Raw genomic sequence first — 16,411 nt, forward strand, 5'->3', positions numbered from 1 at the left:
AAATAGATTGAGTACCTTTTTAAAAAAAATATCCACAATGTTAATTCCCCCATACAATGAAATAATTTCTTTAGCTCACCAATATATTTCACTTCAATAAAATCTCAACATCTTGTTCACACTTTATAAAATACATTTATAAATAAATTTATTTTCAAAATAATTTTGTTGAGAACTTAGCACTTCATCCTATATGATGTGTCAAAACAATTTCTTTTATTTTGGATGAATTACATGTGTTCAAAATGAGCACACTTCAATTAAATATTTAGCTATTAGTGTATATGGTGTTCAGAATATTTGGATCACCACGGGCTGATTGTTTTCATTTAAACACTTATCAGAAAATTACTAACCCAATCTATTCAACCCTCTTCCTGCCCACAGTCTGTTGGGAATAAAAAGAAAATAACTGAAATTTAGTAGAGCTTACAGTTAGTAGGCATCATACCAGTCCATGGAGAGTATGCAAGAGCCTTAATAAAGTTAAGACAATATATTTTTACAATCATGTTTTTGTAAACAAGCGCTTCCAGGTTTTTCTGCAAAGTCTGCTTCAAAAACTACGAAGGTAACTAGAAAATAAAACCCCAAAACCTATATGCTTTCCCTCTTGTTGACCTTCCCAGAAGATTTTCTGCTTTTCCAATAAAGATGCTGGTTCACTAACAAAGTTACAGATACCCAGCTCATTTCATGTGCACACCATAAAAGAACACAATATGACTCCAAATTATTATTGCTACGGTTCCAAGCTGCCCGTTAAAGTGATGGCCAGTGCCTTCCCACAGGAGTAAGCACTTGTGGCCAACGTTGCAGGCAAAGCTAATGAGAAATAAAAAGACTTCTTAAGACTACGATAGCCCAAAGCTTATAGAGAGGAACAGGAAGGAACATTTACCAGGGAAAAGGCAAATGTGGAGTGCTAAGGGAACCATTTACTTCTCTTATCATTACTGTGTTAGGTAGAAAAAGCCACAAATGAGGTTGAAAGAGTTGTCGCCAGGAGCTGTGCGTTCATACCAGTACTGCAGCAAGCCCTCACAGTGTGTATCAAAGTGTGATCCACACGGTTCTCGCTTATTATTCACGGAGAGCTCACTTTTATTCCTTATTATACTGCATTACAGGGAGCTAAATTCCATTTGACATTCTCCTACGAGTACTTCTTCCCCATAAACTGCATTAAAGCTGTTACAGAGAACGTACGATAATGAACAGGCTGAAGCCCATGAAATAAACTCTCCGTTACAATGTGGGACTTAACGCGGAAAGAAATTAAGAACTTAATTTCTATAGGAAACTGATACTCTGAAATTGAAGGTTAAAGCACTGAACTGTGACCGGGAAGACACGAATTTAATTTCTGGATCTTCCACTTAGGTAATCTTGCAGGAGTTATTTCACAGGAGGATAATACGGCCCCGCAGGACTGCCGGGGAGATAAGCGCGTGCGTGAGGTCTCGGCTCGCGGGGCAGTCAGAGCCCTACGAGCACATACACAGATACATGTGCCTACTCTGTCTTCTCTGCTCCTTAGATCTAAATTAAATCTGTGCTGCCCACTGCAGCCTGGCACTCCTCACTGACTCAACCTGCCAGTTTCCCCAGCTCACCCTGTCAGCTCCACGTGTCTGAGAGCAGCTCAAGCCCAGGCTGCCTTGAAGGTACCTCATCAGCTCCACCTGAGATGGCACCAGGACCTCTGGGGAGAGGACCTCGGTGCCAGTCCGTGTCCCTGACATCAGCTACGCCTGCTTCCAGGAGTGGCACTCAGCCACACAAAGCATATTCTTCCCACTATAGGTGCTGTTAATTGTACCTGCCACACTTAGTTATTTATCACTTGTTCTTCGGCAGGAGGATAAAACCTTCATTTATTTGCAGTGCAAACACACCTTGATATTTTTTTCATCAAGGCCAGAGAAATTACTTTTCAGTCATGGGTAAAAAAAAAAAGGCATTAATGCAAGCACATATGAAAGGAAATTACTTGAATTTCCTACTCTGTAAAGGCAGATATGCTAAATTTATTATTAGCATTAATTTAATGCTATAATACTTGACAGAATGTATCAGATAAAACTAAAAGTTTAAAACACCACCAAAAAAAGCCCTTGCTGCAAGTGTCCAGACTGATCTGTGCAGAGTGACCCAAGTCACACCTTGCTCTTGTGTCTCCCTTGTGTCAGGAAGATGCACCGAGTGACTCTGGTGAATTCTACATTTAATGTTCTCCCGCATTAGCTCCTTCAAACATATTCAAAGCTTATCAAAGTGGGGAGAGAGGGGAAATGAAGTAGAAGAAATAGGAATTTCTTTGCAAAGAGATAAGGATCAACCCAAGCTCCAACTCTTATTTCTTCTACTTTTGAAAAAAGGCAGAATTTGAATATTTCAAGAAGCAGAATTGAGTATTTGAATATTTCAGCACACACAAAAATCCAATCCTGCAACTATACTGTCTACACTTTTTCACCAGACATTAAAATTAATAGCATATACATCTAAAAGTATTATTAGATATATATAATTTATACATGTTTGCATATGTGTTTATGTGCATTTCTGTATGTAATTAAATTACAGAATGCATGAGGTTGGAAAGGACCTCTGGAGGTCATCTAGTCCAACCCTCCTGCTCAAGCAGGGCTCCGTAGAGCCAGTTGCCTAGGACTCTGTCCAGATAGCTTCTGAGTATCTCCAAGGATGGAAACTCCACAACCTGTCCAGTAAACCTGTGCCACTGCTCTGTCACCCACACAGTGAATAAGCACCTCCTGACATTCAGATGGAACCTCCTGTGCTTCAGCGTGTGCCCATCACCTCTGGTCCTGTCACTGAGCACCACTGAAAAAAGCCTGGCACCCTCCCTTTAGATATTTGCACACACTGATTGATGAGATCCACCCCTGTGACACCTTTTCTCCAGGCTGAACAGTCCCATCTCTCTCGGCCTTTCCTCACAGGAGGGATGCTCCAGTCTGCCAGCTTCATGCTGTTTTGCTAAACTCTTTTAGTATACCTCTCTTATACTAGGGAGTCCAGAACTGGACCCATCACCCCAGGAGCGGTCTCACCAGTGCTGAGTAGAGGGGAAGGATCACCAGATACCATTCACCTTCTTTGCTGCAAGGGCCCCCGGGTTCTTTTCTGACAAGCTGCTTTCTGCCCCCATGTTCTTTTCTGACAAGTTGCTTTCCACCTGGACAGTGCCCAGCATATACTGGTACCTGGGGTTGTTCCCACCTGGACGGGGCCCAGCATATACTGGTACCTGGGGTTGTTCCTCCCCAGGTGCAGGACTTTACAATTCTCTTTGTTGAACTTCAATGAAGTTCTTGTAGGCACATTCCTCCAGCCTGTTGAGATCCCTCTGGATGGCAGCAAGACCCTCTGGTGTGTCACCCACTCCTCCCAGTCTGGTATCATCTGCAAACTTGCTGAGGGTACACTCTGCCCCATTATCCAGATCATTAATCAAGAGCTTAAGCAGGACTGTATCCTAGAGGTCAGTGCTGGATCCAGTCCAGTGCGTGGCCTCCAACTGGACTTTGTACCACTGATCACCACGCTCTGCACTTGGCCATTCAGCCAGTTTTCAATCCACCTCACAGTCTGTAAATACAAGTCCTACCTAGATTGTAGGGGATTGAGCATTTTTATACACAGGTGTTTCCTCACAGGAGGGATGCTCCAGTCTGCCAGCTTCATGCTGTTTTGCTAAACTCTTTTAGTATACCTCTCTTATACTAGGGAGTCCAGAACTGGACCCATCACCCCAGGAGCGGTCTCACCAGTGCTGAGTAGAGGGGAAGGATCACCAGATACCATTCACCTTCTTTGCTGCAAGTGCCCCCATGTTCTTTTCTGACAAGTTGCTTTCCACCTGGACAGTGCCCAGCATATACTGGTACCTGGGGTTGTTCCTCCCCAGGTGCAGGACTTTACAATTCTCTTTGTTGAATTTCATGAAGTTCTTGTAGGCACATTTCTCCAGCCTGGTGAGATCCCTCTGGATGGCAGCAAGACCCTCTGGTGTGTCACCCACTCCTCCCAGTCTGGTATCATCTGCAAACTTGCTGAGGGTACACTCTGCCCCATTATCCAGATCATTAATCAAGAGCTTAAGCAGGACTGTATCCTAGAGGTCAGTGCTGGATCCAGTCCAGTGCGTGGCCTCCAACTGGACTTTGTACCACTGATCACCACCCTCTGCACTTGGCCATTCAGCCAGTTTTCAATCCACCTCACAGTCTGTAAATACAAGTCCTACCTAGATTGTAGGGGATTGAGCATTTTTATACACAGGTGAGACTCAGTTTTTTTATCTTTGACCTCAGTCTTACATGTATAAGTTGAAGAAATAATTAAAGCTTTAGCTTTTGAAGAACAATAATGGAAAAGGGATATCTGCAATTGTAGTAAAAAAGCTAATTCTTTGTATAATAAGTCTTTGAAAGGTTCAATATCATAAATTATATTCTTACAGAATTACAAGGACATATATTGGTTTTAATGCAATGTCTAAGATCTGAAAGCAACGGCCTTCTCTCCTAAAGATATTTTTAGAAAGTTGCTCTTTTGTCTCAGCCAAATTATAGAAATGTTTTGAAAGTGCTAACATGAGACATCACATGCTGGGATGATTAGTCCCAGGGAAATACACACGCCTCAGGGTTCCAGGGCAGTTTGGTAAAGAAACAAATTCCATTCTGGAGCTAACTTTTAGCTGTCAGAGATACAGCTTTGAAATCCACAGTTTAAAAACCCCCAAAATTTTCTTTTAAAAAAAAGTCATGGACTTGAGTGAAGCAAATAATGGAAAAGAGACTGAGCAAGATACAAAACAAAGTGAACAGAAAAAACCAAAACCTGTGGTTTCTGAATCACAGAAGATGGAAGGCAGGGAGTGTCATACTGTCCCAGCAATCCATGGAAGACACGCTCCAAAAAGCTTCAAAACCTCCTATGCTGGAGCTGATCAAAAAGGCTACAGCATGGAGATGGGCTCTGCAGGGGCCACCTTGTATGTCATATTCCTTTAACAGGTATAATTTCTGTAGGAAAATTAAGCAGCAGCTAATGTTGCTAATACAAATCTCCAATTCACTGTGGCTACTCATGCAAGAAATCAGCACATGATGGCACAATTAAAAAGTTTTACTGTTATTTCAAAAATGTAGTTTAATAAAAATATATCTTTTCTAGTGCTCTAGGGAGGCAAGAAGAGGGTTTAAATAATTAATAAGGATTTTTCTACCTCCCTAAATTTTTCTTCTTCGACAGGAAATTTCACCACATGAATTTTGAACTCTGAATCCTGTTTTCTAGCTTGTGTTATACAAAGACACAATACGATTCATATGACTGATCACCTTGTGGTGGACGGACCCTATTTTGCTTGGCATCGTTCAGACACAGAAGAAAATGACATTAGTTCACCATCTCTAAGACAACAGAGAGATGGAAACAAATGGGCAGGACACAGGAAAAAGGGAGACAACATTCATCAGCGTGACAGGCAGCAGTCTCAGCAAACCATTGGGCTAACTCTTGTCAGAACTGCACAGGCATCACAATAAAGAAGAATATCAAGGAGCGACAGGAAAGACTATGAGAAAAGCTTCTTTGAGTTGTTAATACAGAGCTCTTTCCGAATAGAAGGAGCAACAGAGAAAAACTACCAAGATGTTGGCTTTGAAATAATCTGCACTGATTCTGTTAATTTGTTTATGCACAGCACGATCTTAATGGCCTGCTCTTCCTGTAAGCAACTCTATGAAAACAAAAATTTGAGAATGAAACTGAAAATTGGGAGTTATGCCTTAAAGGGACTAAAACAGAGTAGAGTCCAGACATCAAGGCTTGCCCGACACAACAAAATGCATGGCTCTTCACATCACTGCCAAATTCTCTCTTCCTCACTGCCTCACTGTATGAACAGAAAACTTAAAACTCTAAAGAGACAATGCAGATCAGCATCACCTCATTTTATAGAAACTTTCAGGCTATAAGCTATTTCAAAATTTCCTCATGTCAACACTCACAAAGAATTCTCTTTCCTGCAAAGATTATTCCTCTGTGTGGATGTGGATGTGCATCTGTGTGTACGTATGTATTTCTATGTTAAGAAGGAGAAAAAGTAGTGAAGGGCAACTAAAGAGGGAAACAGTACAGGGTTTTGCAATAATTTCTGTGGAGTTTTACCGCCATAACTTTGCACAAGCAACTACAAGACTGTAACTTTAATTTCAAATTGTGTATAAGTCTCGTATAATCACCTACACAATTTTATGCCACAAGTCAATTTGCATGGTTCCCAAGGAGATAAGTTTTTTTAAAATCTTCTCTGGCATCCACTGATAAAAAATAGGGGAAAATAGTATAATAAGATATAATGATGAGAAAATTTATCTTTTACTGAGCCCATCAGGAAAGCCTAGATAATCACTAAACATTTTGTATTTGCTTTTCTTTATTATTATCTCCAGCTTCATATTTTCACTCTGCCGAGGCAGAGCATTTGCCATTCTCTATCTTTTTCTTTTACAAAATATTGAACAAGGATAAAGGATTTGGGAACATCAGGTTATATGTAAACAAGAATAATATACGATACATTTTCTATTTATGCAGGCATACTTACTAGGTGAACCATCCATTTAAAAAATTAGGTCGTATACTTCACAAATTCTAGCCACAATCACAAGAGGCATTTTTACAGCAATTACTATACATGATAAATATCAAATAAACTTTGAATGGAGAATTGTGACCTCTGTGTGCGAGGCATGGGAGGGAAGGAGGAGGACAAGATGACGACATCTTAAAAAACTTTAAAAAAGGGCAAGGTGATGGAGCCTTCACTTGTCATTCTGCTTGAGTTAAGAGGTATTCAAAACGGTCGCAATTATACTGCAAATAGTATTTTCACAACACTAATTTTCTGATCTGAGATTTAAACAAGAGAAATAGAACTATTTTCTATCTACAAAATACATTAAATTCTATGCTAAATTTAGCACTGCACTAATCTGAAACTCTCATGCCATTACTGCTAATTTTTCAGCTACGTCTTAGATAAGCATCCCTCCAAAATAATACATGACATTTTCCTGTTTTCCAACAGTGTGCTAACCATTAGAAAGACACCGAATAATGTTTGCATGGGCATTTTTCTTTTCCCAAGTGAAGACAAGATAAACCATGACAGATGTAGTATTGCACATGGTGACTGTAGAAGTACTTTCCACGGAAAGCCACACAACCCCTTGGGTTTCCATGAAAGATGTAGACAGCAGGTGTATAGAATGAAAAGTGAATAGTAAGCGAGTAAGGTTGGGAAGATCATTTAGGCAGTATAGATCTTCTAGAGACTTTTGTAAGCAGAATAAGATTTACCAGGATATTTAAAAGCATACTAGAGAAATATGTGTAATGCAGAAGAGGAATGCCTACGTGATGATTTGAAGAGTGGGAAACATTCAGCTTAGCAAGAAGCAAACACGGTTTCCCAAGGGGTCGGTCTTTCCCCTCCACAAATATAAGTTTCCATGAATACTGATGAAGGTCTAAAGAACTAATCTACATCAGCTTTAAAGCATGTAAAAAAACGGTCAATTTTGATTTTCAGGTGCTCCTATTTCTAGAGAAATATAAAGAAACCTAGTAATATGCATACATGAACCAGATTCTGTCCTGTATTTTTGATACACTGGTTCTGGTGAGAAAAACCTAAATCATAAAAAAGCAAATTCGGTCTCCTGAGTGAAAAGAATTTTTTCTACCTATCTCAGGAACCAGAAGAAAGAATTAGTTCTCATCTAGTGGATACTGATTTCCACCTTCTGTTTGTAAGATCAAATAGACTATAAGTGCATTTACTGAAAGTTCAGAATTTTTTTAAATGGACCATTTTAAGCTAATTCCCTATACACAGAATCTAAGTCATTTTTTTTATTTATTTATGCATTTAACAGCCTCTTGGACTTCCAATCAAAGCCAGGTTTGGGACTGAATCACTGCTGTGTGAACCAAAAAATGATAACCCTACCTGTGTGTCTTGAGATTGGGTTCCATAGCATCTAATAATGTATGAGGTTCATTTGAAGCTCTTCCCCAAAAATACGAGTATTCACAACTTTTCTCCCCTCTTTGAACTCTTAGCCACCTACAACCACCAGGCTACTAAAAGTGACCCTTTCTTCAACACAGAAATCTGTTTTCTTGAAACACATGGCAACTTCTGTACTTCAGAATCTGTTATTCCGCTGTCCAATTTGTTTGAAATTGAGCAGGATGTTAAAAAAATATGGTAGGACTTGCTGTCAAAAAACTACCTACCTGTAGCAAACCAGGCTACAATATAGCCTTTAGCAATAACAAGAGAAACATGTAAATAGATTAATTTTAAGTAGTGGTATTCAGGTAGAATAACCTCTTTGTTAACTGAAATTACTATACATTTTAAAAGCTGTTTTTCAGACACTGTTCAACATACAGATACTACAATCCACCATGTTCACAAATTTTTAAGTGAATGAAAAGTTCAATTACAGTGTTTATGTTTTTTCAAGAACATTTAAAATTCTTCTTTTGTTCTTTACAATCTTTTATATTTTTACGTTTTTAAGATAAGCATTTCAGTTAATTTTAGAGCACTATTCCTGGGCTCTCATTTTCTTCAGAGCATTATCATACACGAGAGCCAACATCACATTGCCAGTATATGAAATTAAATATACATGGTCTATTTTTTTTTAGCTTAGTTGCTGTTTCTCCTAGGAAGTTCTTAAGTGTTCCCAAATAAGTTTAAAGACATGCAATTTGGTTTTATTCCAGTAAATTTCTTTCTCAAGTAGCATTGCATCCTTAAGGTGTAATATCCAGTCATTAACTATAGAAAATACTTTGAATTTCTCAGTACATAAGGATCATCTCTTCTAGCAATATCTAGAAGCACTGGATATAAGGATCTAGAATAATGCTTTCAGTAAGATCTAAAAATATAATTCAAGATACATAAGGAAAAGTCTTACATGAACATGTATGATATTTATCTGTTATTGCTGAAGTATAAGATAGCAGAAAAATTTAGGCAGAGGTGTCCTTTCTTGACTATCCCATGAGCTTTTACTATTTTCAATTGCATATTATATATTTTAACATTCACAAGTAGTTTGCAAAAACATTCAAAAGTAATTTGCAACTCAAACCCGTCTTCCTAATACAGCTAAAGGTAAACTTTTAACACAGCAAACACTTATATAAAAATGCTTATTTCACACTTGTCCCTCTGTCAGTCAATTGTCAAACTCTTAATCTGCATGACAATTACATTGTCCAAGTTTTTGGACTTTTAAAATATAACTACATTGGATTACGCTTCTTGGATGCAACAAGAAATTAAGCTTCTGAAATTAAGTGTAGGAATACAGTAAGTTTTTCTTCAGGGAGATACCTTCAGAAGTAACCTACTTGCAACCCTCAGCGCAATAAGAACAGCATCAAGCTATATAAAATTTATTTGAATGATAAAAGTATTGATTATTTTTAAAATTAATTTAAAAATATATTCATTCCTAGACAATGTGTCAGAATTGTCTGAACTTGGCTACTAGTTTTAACTTTTTTTTTTTTTTTTAAGACTTTTATGTTTATTCTTCCTCAGCCTGCAGCTAGCAAGCCCTGAGCGTCATTGCTTACAGGCTATTTGCACACCTAAACTAATCTAAGTTTAAACTCTTCTGATTTTTTACCCAAGGGAATAAACCGCAATCAAATACAAATTGCAAAAATATTCAGCATTATAATTCAGTTTCCTGGAACCTGAGTTTATAGTCATCTCTGGTTCTCCTTTTTGTATCTACTTACCAAATCCCACCCTTCTTACATAAAAGATGAATCTCAATCTGTAAACAGTTCTGCCTAGGTACTTTACTGTATTTACACTCCCACTACATTTCAGGATCATTTTTTCCACTTTCACATTCTTCAGAGAGAATGTCCCCCTGACTGCTGCCACTAGTTTTTTTTTAAATTTACTCAAAGCAAATGCTTCCTAATGACCTGTTGAAAAATAAAACTCAACACATATATAGCAATAAAATTAATGTACTGTTAATGGTTCCTACCAGCTCACTGCGAAGTCACGCACTTTTAAAATGTTGCTCGGTTTAGACTCTCCAGGTTTCAGGGGTTGAGGATTTTCTTTAGCATGGCCAAAGTACTGGGTTCATTTGATGATCAACAGGGAACTCTGAGTCCTGGAGAAACAAATAAAATTATTAATTCTCAGAAGCACCGCATAAGTTCATACAATGTGCTACTTATTATGCTACTATTTTGAAAACACAATTTTGTCTTATTTTTCAACTCTATTTTTGTCCTCTGTGTGAGGACGTACCTGCATTGGAGCTGTCCACCAGCAAGGTGACCCACCTTAGAAGGTAGAATCAGAAGAAGACAGAATCATAGAATAAAAGCATAGAATCGTCCAGGTTGAAAGGAACTTTTAAGATCATCTAGTCCAACCATCAACCTAACTCTGATAAAAGACCAAAAGAAAACCATAAAAAAAAACCCCACATCACTAAACTATGTCAAAAAAACCCCCACATTACTAAACTATGTGTCTAAGCACTATGCCAACCCCTCTTTTGAAAACCTCCAGGGATGGTGCCTCAACCACTTCCCTGGGCAGCCCATTCCATGGCACTCCAGGCTGTAGTTCAGAGGAGACATTTTCCAAGTCGGCTGTTGATGCTATTCAACAGCATTGACAATGCCAACGGGCAGTTACAGATTTTTCCAGATTTGCAGCCCTTTAACAGCTGCTCCGGAGCAGCAACCCCAGCAGACAGTGTCTGCCCTGAATCTGTGCCTCTGTAAAATTCAGTCACAGACCTGAGGAAAAGTCCTTTCTTCCAGGTGCTTGTTCGCTCATCATAAAAGGACAAAGACCTAACTTTAAGGAGGTCTCAGTCCTAGAAGTCTGTGGCTTCAAGAACAAACAGGAGAGCTAATTTTGTAATTCAGATGAAAGTAATACGTTAGATACAAATTTACAATGAACTCTGAAGATAACTTTATCTACGCTGAATAGGGCATCTTAAAAATATGCTATACAGATTTCTTTCATTTGATAGAAGTGACTATTGTCAAGAAAAATATCCTCATCATCAGACAACAGAAGGCAAAAATCAGATGTTGATTGAAGTGGATTGCTCAGCAAAGATTCATGGATGGCATGCTTAAGATCCACCGCAGGAATGGATTCCCCCAAAGGTTGAAATCATTCAGATATATCTATACTGAGCAGACGGGAGAATACAAAAGTACTGAACACCAACAGAATACTAAGATACCCTGAGCTGTTAGCCCAGTTTTCTTCAGCTCCAGCAGTTTGCCTAGAGGGATAAGAACCTCGGAATTAATGCTGGGCTGTACACCAGTTTAGGAGCAGAAAATCTGGTCCCCTGGACACAGCAGAGATGTTCTTGCTATTAATCAAGAACCTTAGTGTCGATATATACGGACTTGATATTCAGCATGCATGTCATCAGATAGAGGGGTCTGAGGTTTCCACAATAAACCTTCTCAAACTGACCACCCGTCAGACATGAGCAGACTTGAGTTTTCAGGACTCTCACCAAAAAAGAATACAGACTTCTGCAGCCAGGACTGGCTTTGCCAGGTAAGGGGCAGAAAGGATCACAGCATGAGAAGGATTCTGGACAGAAGGAAACACATATCATTTTTTCCCAAACAAGGAACTAGGAAAGTATTCAGCATGGGCCCCAGAAAGAAACTGGCCATCATCCTTCCCAAACAGGGAACTAGGAAATTATTCAGCATGGGCCCCAGAAAGAAACTGGCCCTAAATTCGAGAGAACAGCCCCTCATTCAAGTCAAAGAAAAAGACTTCAGTGTACTTTCAAATAGTTATTTGGACATCATAATCTGCATTTATCATGAAATAACACAAAATAACTGCCAGGGATTTCAGGCAGGCAAATGGCATACAGTGGAATTCAAGACTCATAACACGACTTCAAAAAGATCGGCTCCTCTGAAAAAAGTTCGTATTACTGCTTGATACAGAATATTGTTAGAGGTGAGTTTTTGCGTGTCAGTATCTGCACACGAGGGTATTAACTACATTTGAGCATTGTTAACGTTAATGGTTAACCATGTGCTTTAAAAATCACAAATGGACACTCCAAGCCAAAAGGAAAACCTGTTACTATGGAACTGGGTGATTGAACTAAACTGGGAGAATCAAATGCCTCTATTTTTAGCATTGGACAAAGAGAAAGTCTCTTACCTATTGCAGGTCACTGTACAGTCTGATCAGAAGCAGATCATAATCTGTGGGTCACAACTATACAGCCACTTGGTTTCCCCTATGCACAGTTGACATGTCCCAAAAAGGGGATTCTATAAGTATGATAAAGTAGTATTAAGCTGAGTGAGTGAGTCTGTGCTGGTTTTACAGTTTGCTCCAGTGATATTCTTTGAAAGGCTGAAAGAACTCTATTGTAAGTTTCAAGAGTGAATTACATTTGCTTAGTACAACATAGTAGAATGTACCAGTTCAGGTGGGATTAACAATGATCTACTTTGACCTGAGACTCCAGAAACTGAGAACAAGAACGAGAAAGCTTCCAGGTGCACCAGACAGTGAAGAGAAGCTGTATCATAACATGGGGCTGAATTGTAGAGAGAGAGAGAAGCTTCAATGGTTGCAAGAAGCCTCAAGTTAAAAACTGGATAAGATAAATGGCACACTGCTGACATAAAACACGGGACTAGAACCGGGAATGAAGGGTAATATCAGCCTCTCTCTTTGAGATTACTGGCACAGGCTATTCTCTCATTTTTCCACTGCCTATTTTTTTTCTACCGCTATTTTCCATGAAGGTGAGCTCTATGACTTGCATCAAGAAGCTGATCTGTATTCTTAAAGGCTTTTCTTGCAAGTATAATGCTGATAAAAAGCCAAAATTACAAATATACGTATAGTTAATCTTGCAGCCTCACTTTCAACCAGCGTGGTCTAAAATATTTTCTGAGATTAGTCAGCAGACTAGGAGATTTATTACTTACTCTAATTAACCAAGCTAAATGGCTTTATTAAAAATAGATTGTCATTAAAGAATGTAAGGAGGGTGACTGTGCACAATATATTTTAAGGACTACACTAGTCATTACAAAACCACTTGCAAAGACTATACAGTTTTCTGAAGACTTTAACCGTGCTCAATATATTTTAAAGGACTACACTAGTCATTACAAAACCACTTGCAAAGACTATACAGTTTTCTGAAGACTTTGCTGATCATTCACATTTGCAACATTTTCTGGACGTCCTGCTGTGAGAAGCTTTAAAGGAGAGACTGAAATTACCATAGTCTTTAAAATGCCCATCAAGCACTAAGATTAAGAATGGAATAAAATCAATGTATTCTAATCTGAAAATGCACACACGCAGCAGGGGTAACCACTAGCTTTTTTGGTAGAATTTTTTGGCACTTAACTTGGTGGTAGCCATTGTCTTAATCTGTAGGAATGAGCGTGGAGCATCTGAAATTTTCAGGACTACAGACTATCAATGGAATATCATTTTCCCTCCCATTTCAGAAGCTCTCTAATCTGCACGTTCTATAAAGATGCTATTAAACTGAATCAAACTTTTCAAATGATTATGAAAACAATTAAGATAAGAACCTAATGATCAGTAGAAGTGCATCTATTACAGACGCAAGACCTGGAAGATATTTTTCAGTGTACTGTGGCTTCAATCACATACACAGACTAATAAAACCACTCCAAAATCTAGTTTTTCTTTTTTTTTTTTCTTACTTTATTATAAAAAAAATTAGACTGGGTCTGACAGAAGCTATAGAAGTTCACTGCTAAGTTTTGTTACATCTAAACTCTATTTATGTTTCCTCTTTGAAGCTAAAAAGCTACATAGAAAATTTTGCTTGCAGAAAAAACTTCTCAACACTATTATCCTATGCAATTATTTTGTAAGCTTTTATAGATAAGAAAAACTTTAGCTTCCAACTGCCTCAACGATGCTTAGAAATTACATTCCCAGAACACTGGACACAATTTCCATGGAATGGTAGGAACTTAGAATGGTGACTGACATAAGACATCAGTCTTACCTCCCTTCCCTGACCGGGGAAGATGACAGAATCTGAGTATCATGGAGAGCAGATGATCAAAAACATCCTTTGTTGTCTCAAATAGAGTATTAGGAAGATACCTATACCTTGTGCTAAGGTGCTAACTAAATATCTATATCTTGAACTAGCTATTTCACATGGATTAGCTGTCTGTCTAGACACAGTTTTCCATTTATGTATAGTTCAAAGCGTACTAAGAAGCAAAGAAAATCAACCTCAATTCTTAAATTTCTATTTGAAAAATGTGCAAGATAATTCTTAATAGAATTAAAAATCCTTCTTCTCTCACAGATAAGAACGGTTTTGGAGAGAAAGGTTAACTATGTGGGGAAAAAACTAAACAAAATCAGAAACATTGAGAATTAGGAAATAAATACATGAAGTACAAATAAGTAAAGATTTAAGTAACCTTGCATTGCTATTCCAGGAAGAAATCATACTACGTTTGTGGCTAAAGTTATACATTTTTACAGAAATACATGTAATGTTCTGATTGTGTTTCAGTCATAATATTCCTGCAGATCTCTGATGCCAGTTTCAGGAAGAATCCATACATTTTCCAAACTTGGGAATGATTAACATGAGTCTGCAGTCTTGTATTTTTCAGTGAAAAAAAAAACAGATACTACCTCAGGAGATACTGTCGTAAAATTCACAAATACAGTAAGAGGAGGATAATATAAAAATATTTCTATCATTCCTTACTGAATTTCTGAAGTATTTCTGAAATTGTAGTTTTTATCTCCTTCGCTGTGATAATCCTTTATTTCACTAGAACTTGAGATTCAGCCTTAGATGTTGAGACAATTCATACCTATCGTTTATACTTCAGGGTGTGAACGGCGTGAACATTGGTATCACTTGTCATGGCCAAGTGAAATTTCAGTTGCTTCCCAGAACACACCCGGTGGAAGCCACAATTTAAACTTATCAAGTCTGTTGTGAAGTCTATTTCCTGCCTGAGAAAGGTACCAAGGAGCTTAGAATAAATACCAGCTTAAGGTGTTCTCTCACAGTATTTCCATAATATATTACTTCTGTATTGATTTATCAAAGCTTCATCAGAACTTCAATTTATGTGAGGTGTAGCTCAGTGTGTAGGTTCTGAACTCCTCAAAAGGAGCACAAAGAAGCTACCTATGAAATCACAAAGGCCACTGCCCTGGTTTAGCCTCAGCCACCCATGACTATCCAGCCTCGGGGTAGATCTCTGGGTGATAGTCTGAAGTAGTTGTTTGACCCTCAAGAAGACCTGAAGCACATTCAGGAAACAAAACAACCAGGCAGGTTTCAGCATCCCAAGGGTATATAAAACTTCTCAAAAGCTGTCATACCTGGCCCAAAGGAGAAAGGGGAGGTGGGAAAGCTGGGGAAAGCATCACCCTCTCTGATTTCCCCATACGTTGGGTGTGATTATTAATAAATTCCAGAGAGACGGTGCCCAAGGTACAGGCAGGACAACAATATCACATAAACACCCCTCATAACCTGGGGGTGACCAGGTCTGACCAGTGATGCCATCACATCATAAATTGATATTACACAGAAGAGCAAAATTATAATCCTGATCCCTCTCCCAGAGCTGATAAACAACATCACAGGGAGTAATTAAACCATATAGGAATTTACATAGCAGAGCCACAGAAACATTACAGAATCTTCATGGTTGGAAAGGACCTCTGAGATCATCGAGTCCAACTATACTCACACAAAAGACCCCCACAATCTTGGGCACTAGAGCATGCCCTGAAGTGCCACATCTACATGTTTCTTAAATCCCTCCAGGGATGGTGACTCCACCACCTCCCTGGGCAGCTGTTCCAGTGCCTGACCACCCTCTCAGGAAAGTCATTCTTCCTGATATCTCATCTAAACCTCCCCTGCCCCAACTTCAGACCATTTCCTCTGCTCCTGTCATTATTCCCTTGGGAGAAGAGGCCAACCCCCACCTCAGGGAGTTGTAGAGGGCAATGAGGTCTCCCCTCAGCCTCCTCTTCTCCAGTTCCCTCAGCTTCTCCTCCTCTGACTCGTTCTCCAGACCCCTCCCCAGCTTGGTAGCAAAGCAAAATGAAAGCAAATTCGTTTTTAACGAGTTCTGGTGGTATTTTGTCCTTACCTCAACCCTCCAGGTGCCTCAGGTTTGGCCTCAGACGGCGAGGAGGAGCAGGGGCAGCCTCGAGCCCCCCCCCCCCCCCCCCCCCCCCCCCCGCGCG

The 16,411-nt window shown here is 39.1% G+C and overlaps 1 protein-coding gene across 1 annotated transcript in view; it reads right to left on the reverse strand.

Annotated features, from left to right (window-relative positions):
• Positions 1 to 16,411, reverse strand: part of SPAG16 (sperm associated antigen 16) — a 390,713-nt gene that overhangs the window by 309,562 nt on the left and 64,740 nt on the right. The window contains 2 exon segments of the mRNA XM_014951951.1: positions 10,137 to 10,234; positions 10,236 to 10,268. Coding sequence (XP_014807437.1) covers positions 10,137 to 10,234; positions 10,236 to 10,268 — 131 coding nt within the window.

This window comes from Calidris pugnax, unplaced genomic scaffold (genome assembly GCF_001431845.1).
Source record: "Calidris pugnax isolate Ruff unplaced genomic scaffold, ASM143184v1 scaffold179, whole genome shotgun sequence".
Lineage (NCBI taxonomy): Eukaryota > Metazoa > Chordata > Aves > Charadriiformes > Scolopacidae > Calidris > Calidris pugnax.